General features: G+C 36.8%; 1 protein-coding gene across 1 annotated transcript in view; it reads right to left on the reverse strand.

The window, feature by feature from the left end:
- The window catches only part of cckbra (cholecystokinin B receptor a), a 34577-nt gene extending 25145 nt beyond the window's left edge, over nucleotides 1–9432 (reverse strand). Inside the window, exon 1 of the mRNA XM_052545025.1 lies at nucleotides 9037–9432. Coding sequence (XP_052400985.1) covers nucleotides 9037–9190 — 154 coding nt within the window. The 5' untranslated portion in view covers nucleotides 9191–9432. The remainder of the gene's footprint in view (nucleotides 1–9036) is intronic.
- Between the last annotated feature and the right edge of the window lie 399 nt (nucleotides 9433–9831).

The following is a 9831-nucleotide window of genomic DNA, read 5'->3' on the forward strand; positions in this document are numbered from 1 at the left end:
ACATTACACATCTAGTCAATATATCATTACACCTCGCAGGCAAATGGTGGATCCTGTCTTCCCGACATTGTAACCGCTTCTTCCTCAACTATTAGCCAACAGGACCTGCCTGCTCCTCTGCTTCTGCCAGAGGCAACGCAAGATCTCCTTGTCAAATGAACATACTTCTAAAAACGTCAGCCCGCCAAATCTCTGCGTTTTGGGGGGTTCGTAGTCCGGCGGCTGTCCTTTTGCTCTCTTGTTTTAGGGGGAGTACTCTGGGTTCGGGCCACATCCCGAGCTCGGAGCCCTCCACCCGGACAGCACGCCAAATACGCATAAACTTACTGTATTAATATACGTAGATGTGAACTCGTGAAAGAGGATAAGGACAACCCAAGTTGTTATCAGAGCTCAGTTCAGAAGCCTGCATCTCTGATGGTATGGGGTTGCATGAGTGCGTGTGGCATGGGCAGCTTACACATCTGGAAAGGCACCATCAATGCTGAAAGGTATACCCAAGTTCTAGAACATATGCCCCCATCCAGACGTCGTCTCTTTCAGGGAAGACCTTGCATTTTCCAACATGACAATGCCAGACCACATACTGCATCAATTATAACATCATGGCTGCATAGAAGAAGGATCCGGGTACTGAAATGTCTAGCCTGCAGTTCAGATCTTTCACCCATAGAAAACATTTGACACATCATTAAGAGGAAGATGCGACAAAGAAGACTTAAGGCAGTTGAGCAACCAGAAGCCTGTATTAGACAAGAATGGGACAACATTCCTAATCCTAAACTTGAGCAACTTGTCTCCTCATTCCCCAGACATTTGCAGACATTATAAAAAGAAAAGGGGATGCCACACAGTGGTAAACATGACCTTGTCCCACCTTTTTTGAGATGTGTTGATGCCATGATATTTAAAATCAACTTATTTTTCCCTTAAAATTATACATTTTCTCAGTTTAAACATTTGAAATGACTTCCACATCATTGCATTCTGTTTTTATTGACAATTTGTTCTGTGCCCCAACTTTTTTGGAACCAGGTTTGTAGTTCTAGACTAAATGTTAACATCCCACTCGCAAAAAAACTGATTCATCAAAATGAATTAAAACACTGGAATGCAAACTCTTAAAAATGTAAAAAATATCATAAATGTGTCTAATCCCATTTTATTTACTAATGTTTTTGCTGCTGACCTTTGATGATCCAGTTCAACCATAACGATAAGCAAAATGTATTTTACTGCATAAACTGAGCTGAGGTGTATGTGTTGTATGGTGGGTTATAAGGAGGGGGGTCTGTTTACATGCATCATCTCCTCATCAGGACAGTAATGATGCAGACAGTCCTGAAAAATGATATTTTTTGATTTCACATGAGCAATCTGTGAAGTAATCACACTCCCAGCCAGGTGGCTGACTTTGAATTCCTCACCTCAGGTTTGAACAATCAATTCACCATCAATCACACAATTCAAAGTATTCTCTATGCATTTTTTCACCACCTACCGTGTAGACGTTATTGATAATCATTCTCTCTGTTTCGGTGGTTGATTCTGGCTCATCTTTCTCACTCCTGACGTAGGAAACATAATCTATAACACTTTAGTCAGACCTTGTTGAAGTCGAAGCAACCATACATTATGAACACTTTTAAAATCTTCTAAAGTGTACTTTTTTTTCTTTTTTTTTCTGTGTTCATAACAGTGAGTTGGTATGAGTTAACATGATTCACTAAAATGCTCATCCATTGCAGTGGTGTTTAGTCTGTCATCTGATCGTTTGCTTTACACATAGGGAAAAATATTACATGAAACATTTAACTATGATTTACTTATAGCTCGAGTGTTGTATGTAGGCCTAGATCCTTTTATGCCTCAGCTGGGGAAAAAATAATAATAAACAATAAAAATAGGAAAATAGGATAGTCTATTTCTTACAACAGAGAATTAATTATAATGTATTAATCATAATCATGACTTATTGCAATATATATATTCAATAATACATATTGCAATGTGTCTTTATGTCTGACAACTGGCAATTTATTTCTCATAACTGTAACTTTATTTTTAATAAGTGAGACTTTATATATTGCAATTGAGACATATTTAATTGTAACTTTACTTTAATATGTATCTTCTTTCTCATTTTTTCTTTCTTACAATTACATGTTTTATTATTTACACCTGAGCAGAAACAAACAAAGCTGCCACTATAGAATCTCCATGTCATTTTTCTATTGATTTATTTTGTCTTTAATCTAATACAGCTGAAAAAATATGCTCATTTAACAGAGGCCTACATAAATATGCATTCTGTATAGCAGAATAAAGAACCGTTAAGCAGAGATTGATTTACAGTATGCTATTCTGCTGTTTACTCCCGCTTTTTCTGCTGTTTCAAAACAGAATGTATAAACATTGCTCTTTGTCCGTGGGCATAAACAGATGGAAGTACAATGGAAGCCTCTGGAAAGCATGAAATTGACATTTGTGAAGTTGTGGCCGCCTCTAGTCACAGTACAGTCAGTCACAGTCAGCGGTGTCGGCACCACTACAGTTAATCCAGTGTCATCCCAATGGTATTGTGCATTGCTCATTCTAGTGTTCAGTGTCAGTCTGAGTGTAAAGTCATAGCTGTTACTGTTGTGACAGCTCCTCGCTTTTCATGTTCCCCTGACCTGCCCTGACAGTTCCTCTGTTCATTTGTCTTGTAGCTCTGCTGGGAGCTGAACCTGTTCTCACAGGAACAGGAACAGCACCTACCAACTGGCTCCTCCTGCATGTCAGATTTACTTCAGATCAAATTAAATAGGCACTACCAGGTTACTAAGTCACAAAGAATAAAAATCAACGTAAATGCAATTATTTAGGGTACATTCATTTATGTCACTTTGGTTGATCTTGTTCTTAGATTGATTTCTTAGTCAGGATCCTGACACTTATGTGGTGTATTGTCTTATCTTTGTGTGAGCATGCAGCTTTGAGATGCTCTTCTGTCCATGTGTTGTGCTATGTGTTCAGGGCATAGTGTCTGTATTTTGACACTACTTTCTGGTTGAGTTTCGGTTCAGTGGTGGGGTCCGGTTGGGGGTTCTTTGTTTTTCTGTTGATGTTCTCTCTACAGTCTGAATAACTTACAGTCAGGTCCATATATATTTGGACACTGACACAATTTTCATAATTTTGGCTCTGTATGCCACCAGAACAGAATTCAAATGAAACAATCAAGAAGAAATTAAAGTACAGAGCTTAAGCTGCAGTTCAAGGGGTTGAACAAAAATATAACACAAAATGTTTATAAATTACAACCATTTTTATACACAGTCCCCCATTTTCAGGGATTGATATGTAATTGGACAAAGAAATATTTGCAGGTAACGACTGCCTTAAGCCTGGAACTCCATGGAGATCCCCAGAGACTTGTTTTACTCCTTAGTGATGCTTTGCCAGGCCTTAATGCAGCTGACTTCAGTTGTTGTTTGTTTGTGGGTCTTTCTGCCATCAGTTTTGTCAAGCAAGTCAAATGCTTGCTCAATCAGGTTGAAATCAGGAGATTGACTTGGTCATTGCAGAATAATCCACTTTTTACCTCCTTTTTAATTCCTGGGTTGCTTTTGAAGTATGTTCTGGGTCATTTTCCTGTTGTACTATGAAAGCACCGTCTAATCATCTTTGCTCCATTTGGCTGAATCCGGGCAGACATATCTCTATACACTTCATAATTCATCCAGCTACTTCTGTCCTCTGTCATATCATCACTAAACACCAGTACAGTTTGATATTCATTTCAGCTCTCCAAAGAATGCTTTTCCAGAAGTGGTCTGGCTTTTTAGATGATTTTTGTCAAAGTCTAATTTGACCTTGTTTGCATCTTGTGGTGAACCCTGTGTATTTGCTTTGGTGAAGACTTCTCTTATTGCAGACTTTGACAGTGACACACTTACCTCCTGGAGAGTGTTCTTCAATTGGCTGGATGTTGTTTTACTTTACCATGGAGAGGATCATCCACAACTGTTGTCCTCTGTGGACCTCCAGGCCTTTTTATGTTGTTGAGCTCACCAGTGTGTTCTTTTTTTTTCTCAGAATGTGCCAGACTATTGATTTGGAGATTTCTAATATCTCTGATGGATTTCCTTAACAATTGTCTGTTTGACCTGAATGGAGATATCCTTTGGCAACATGATGTGGGTTCACAGCAACAGTTTCCAAATGCAAATGGCACATTAAGAATAAACTCCAGAACGTTTACCTGCTTAATTGATGTAGAAATAATGAAGGAATAGCCCACTACTGTCTATGAAACAGTTTTTAAGTGAATTGTCCAATTACTTATGGTCCCTAGAAAAGGGGGGAGGTACATATTAAAGAGCTTTAATTCCTTAAACTTTCCTCAAGTTTTAATGAGAACTGTCAAGTGAGTGACAAGTGACCTGACATACAGCCCATTATGGTGACCCATACTCAGAATACCCTAAATTAACATTCAGAGTATGCACTTTAAGCCAATATTCATTACATAGCTGTAACCTGAATAAGTTTTGGTCAGCAGCTAAAATAATACAAAATTGTGACTGTGTTCAAATATATATGGACCTAATTGTATATGTCCACATATTTGTATTGCTTTGACTGTTCATTTGAAGATCCCACCTTCTAGCACACCACGATTGGTTGATTATGTATAATGTTTGTGCGCTACTGATTAAACTACTTTTCAGTCAGTGTTTTCTGCAAGTACAAAACAAATCCAGAACCCCAAAACTATTTTCAGTCATTGCTTCTATACTTTTTAAATACGAATAAACTGGAGTCTATATTTTTACTGGTTTTATTTTGATAAACATGACAATATAAGGTTACATGAAAACTATTTTTACTGTTAAAAACATGGATTTGTGAGCATTGGTGGGACTGAAGGTGTCATTGTAAACACAAAATACACATGGTTATTATCATCGGTGAGTTTATATAATTGTGAAATAGTTGTGCAGCCACTTTGGTGAAACTGCTGACTGAACAAGCCGACTGCTCTCAAATTGCTCTTGCAGTTCTCCGATGGCATACGTCATTGACATGGTGTCTGCACTCAAGTCAGACAAACTTTCTAACAGCCATGGACTGCTTTAAGTCAGATGCTTCACATTAAGTTGTGGACACTTTCTGTGTCATATACACAGAATATTTCCAACACAGGGTAATTTGTTGCCTTTTGTTTTAAATCCATCTGCACTCAACAACTGAGTGCTTGTTCTTCCGTAGCCCAACAGCTAACATAAGAGCTATTCCATTTTGAGTGAACAAAGTTTGAATTATGAACTATTCTTCAGCATGCATTACCCGGCAAGCACTGATGTATGCATTTCAATAATTCATCTTTATGATGTTTTATTCATTGGTCAGTTCTGCTGCTTTCTTCATGAAGTCTACTGTACTTGTAAGGAATTTATCTACAGGCATTGCTTGTGCCAAGTGTTATGACTGGGTCCTTATTAATTTGATGAATAAATAAAAATTAGTCAAAGGGAGTCAGTAAGTCTGTGATTTTTAGAATGTCAAGTAATTAGACTGGGTAAAATGATTTGCTGTAATTTGAAGCCAATTAAAAATTAAAGCCATTTTATTCAGGCACAGTGCCAAAGTTTAATGTTAAGAGCTTCTGTTCAATTTTAGTGCACAAGAAAACACAGCAACACAGTTTAAGCATCCAACCATTACGCTGATGCAGAAAGTGAAGGTTTTGTTTGTTGTTTTTTATTTATTTATTTTTTTTACTTGTTAAATAATGATCTCATTTTTCACTACCCCACACTGAGCACTATAAAAGGTAATAACTGTCATGTTTGGTTTATTTGTTTGTTTGCCACATGTATAAAATCCTGTTCAGCCAATAAATTATTTTCAAGACAACTACAAATTACAACTAAATACATTTTAATTTATCAACACTTCAGTTTTGCATATAAAAGGATTTTTACAGAGTTCCTGTAATTAGCTCTATTGTTGTTGCTTCATACTGTATGGACCTCAACAGCTAACACAGATAACAGCTATTAGCATCACCCCACATCATCAACAAATACATACATTTAAAGCCAGAAGCAGTCAAACTATATTACCAAATAACTTATTAATGCTGCAATGGCAATCAGACAGGTGTCATAAGAGTGCGAGAAAAAATGGGACAGGGTACCCAGCAAAAACCCAAACTCTCATATGATTTGGTTTTAAATGTTTAATAAGCGCAATTACTGTTTTTATGTAATGATACAAGATATGTGGGCTCCTTCTTAAGACACTGAGTGGTTTATCCCAAAATGCCACCATTCACACTCCATCAGGTAGTTGGCATGAGATGCCGCAGCTAATATCAGGATACCAGAAATGGAAAAAGAAACAGGAGACGAGAGAGTAGGATGGAGAAGACAGCTAGTCAGTGGAGTATGAGAGGCGTTGAAAGACTATGCGCTGTCAGAATTAAAGAGAGCTAAAATGTAATCAGCAAAATATAAATGTTTAGTTAAAACCGTTCTATTTGTCATTTTAAAAGACATGTACTCCTTTCACATGGAAAACATATAAAGTGGGGTAATATGTCTTTCTTTCCTCATTTCTAGAGCAGACTATAAAAAAAAACTTCAATTAATCATACCTTTATACTACTGCATTGTCAACGCAACTGTTTGGAAATAGGTAATACATTCTTATAGAGACATTTGTGGTTGTGAAATAATTATATTAAGTGATCCACATTAAAATAAACAAGCTATGCATTAGCGCTCCCCCAATGCCTCCTCATCGGTTAGTGCAGAAAACCTCTAGAAGTACGCAATTTGAAATCTGTCAGCTTTGCTCATGGCGGCAAATGCAGATTAAATTCTGCTGCCAATTATTTTGAGCCAATCACATACGCCGAAAATGCCATGTGACTAATAACTATATAGCTGCAGGAAAATGACATGGCGTTATAGCAATGCAAATTGCACAACATGCAACTGCTGTGTCCTTTTATTATGAGCAGCTTGATTTTCCATAAAGTTGCTTATAAATTTGGGAGTCGTGTGGCTTGACAGTGCCCACTAATGGCAGTTGTCATATATCCCCACCTACTGTTCAACCCTACAGGATGTCATTATCAATCGCCATGGTGTATCTTATTTCCTAAGCTCCTCCCCTCTCCTTAATGCATGCATTTTTCCTTTCCATAGGTGTGTGCATGTGTGTGTGCACATAGAGAGATGATCTTATTAATTTAGATGGCCAATTGTATCATATGTGAAGCTTTTTTAGTATTAGTAGTTATTATTTTGTAAAAATAGGCTCATTTGTTTAGGTTTATTTTGATGAGACAATAAGCTTATTGTAGGGTTTTTGGTAGGACCAGGTTGCTTGTTTTTATAGATGTTAGTAACTATACCGAGCTGAGACAGGAGAAATATGTTGATTTTGTTTACACTTTTAAGTCATTTTGGACAAACTCGGGCACTTTTATTGCTTATAAAAATATATTATTTCATCAGAATACACTGATATTTCTGAATGAATGTCAGTGGAGTAATGCTCTTTGTAGCCAGATGGTTAGTTGCGTCATCTACCAAATGGGGCCATGCTAAGCGGCAACAACTTGAACCCTTATGCTTAACCAACAGTGGGATTTCTCCAGTCAAAGAATCTGTTATTAGTTTGATTAGTACTTTGTAATATATATATATATATATATATATATATATATATATATATATATATATATATATATATATATATAAATCAAACATTGCAATTGTAGAACTGGAACAAACTAATGCATACTCACCCCTATTGGGTTAGTTGGAACAACATTTGGTGTAATATGTAATTATATGTGTTGCCAATTCAAAATAATTCGCATTTATATGGATGCATGCTTTAAAAACTGGCAATCTATGAATTTATTGAAAATCTACTGTATTGTTTCACCTACTCCTGCTCTACATGTATTCTCATGCACGAGTCACACTCTTGCCAAGTGTATGCCAGCTTCTTTCATCATGTATACAGTAAGTGAACACATCAGAACGCTCTCAAGCTAAAACTAGATAATCTCGCCACTTTTTTAAAGAGCGGAACCACCAGTTTGAGTAAGTCACCAATGTGTGGCTGTATAAAATTTGTGGATACTGTACCTAAAACAGAAAAAGAAATGCTGTAGCAGTTTTGTAATTATATGAGACACTGCTAGGGTGTTTGTGCATAAAAAATCTAATCAAATGGAATAATTATTTGTATTTTTTTCCCCCAGATGGGAGGTTTTATTGGGCTCATAAATGTCAAGTTGGATATCTCAAATTACAGATGTTTGAAATGACCTGATGAAATTGTTGGCCACAGTTTTGCAGCCTGAAGAACCTTACAGACAGTTTAATGTGCTACCAAACAATCCCCCTGACTTGTGTCAGTGTGATTCACAACCTTGCACAAGTGCATAGATTTATAAAAAAATTATTATTTAATAATCATTCCTCTACCCACGAATCATTCAAGAGGTTGTGCTTTTGAATATACCTATCAATTAGTAACCACATTTATCCAGGATTGTTTGTTCATGTCCTAATGAAGTAAACACTATTTGCATGTCCAGAGAGTATAATGATGCCGATGAGAGCTGAAAAATGCAAAGAGCATCCTTGGGGTTTAATTACACTTAACCATTACCTCTAACATATTCTTGAAAATATTGACTTAGTTCTTAAATATTGACTTATATATGAAATGTATTAAATACATTGCTGCACTATTAAAAAAAATTACCACTAATCTTAATGAGTATTTTAAATTAATAAGCGCACATACTGAAACACAAGCTGCTATAGCTAAAGTATATAAATAATTAATCATATATATATTATATATATATATATAAACTGTTATCAGCTTGATCGTATCATGTGTTTCATGTTGTGTATCATGCCGATTTATTTATTAATTTATCTGCGGGAATAAAAAGTACAGCATAAGGCAAGGAAACAAGACAACATAATATTAAAATGAATTGCATGTTCTTACCTTTTGCTCGTGTGGGTTTGAATTTCTGAATAATTGACGCATTGCTACAGGTGGCGTTAACTTCCAACGCAGAGCTGTTCACGCTGGAATTGTCTGGAGTTCTTATACCTTCCCAAAACGGGATCTGAGTTTCATTCATGTTCTGTAAATCCATTGCACTGCGATAATTGGTAGGAATAAGGGTTTCTAAACCAATTAAAAATATTTTTATTCACGATGTTGCACTTAAAGTCAATTAAAGAAAAGGCTTATACGCATTTAAAGGTAAGCTATATATTAATACGCGCTAAACATATCCTGCGCATCCATTGCCCGCATCTGCGCGCGCGTCTGTGAAAGAATGCCTATGCGCGTGCAACTGTAGTCACTGGAAAGCGCGCTGTAGCTCTAATGAGCGCGCAGCGTGGGTAGACAGTTATTTAAGAGTGTTCGCACACAGGGTGGGGTTATTATAGAAAGGGAGGGAGGATTGCAGAGTAACACACTCACTAACAGTGCCCTTCAGTCTCTTGAGGCTTTTGGTTAATGGAATGAAAGTCCTGCGTCTCCCTCCAGTGGATGTTCTGTGTTATTGCTTGTTGATCATCAATAGCGTGAGAAGGTAGAAGAAAGACAGAAAAAGAAACTAAAAACTGATTCAGACATATCAGTAAGAGGTTCAGGACTCTTAACCGCAGAGCTTTCATGAGATGAACATTTTTAGTCATTTTGTTATTTTCCGATGAGTGTGTGAGACGGGGGGTGTGACTTTGGTGGGGAAAAATAGCTGAAAACAGCAAAACTTCCTTTTGGGGA

This window comes from Carassius gibelio, chromosome B1 (assembly GCF_023724105.1).
Source record: "Carassius gibelio isolate Cgi1373 ecotype wild population from Czech Republic chromosome B1, carGib1.2-hapl.c, whole genome shotgun sequence".
In the NCBI taxonomy this organism is placed as follows: Eukaryota; Metazoa; Chordata; class Actinopteri; order Cypriniformes; family Cyprinidae; genus Carassius; species Carassius gibelio.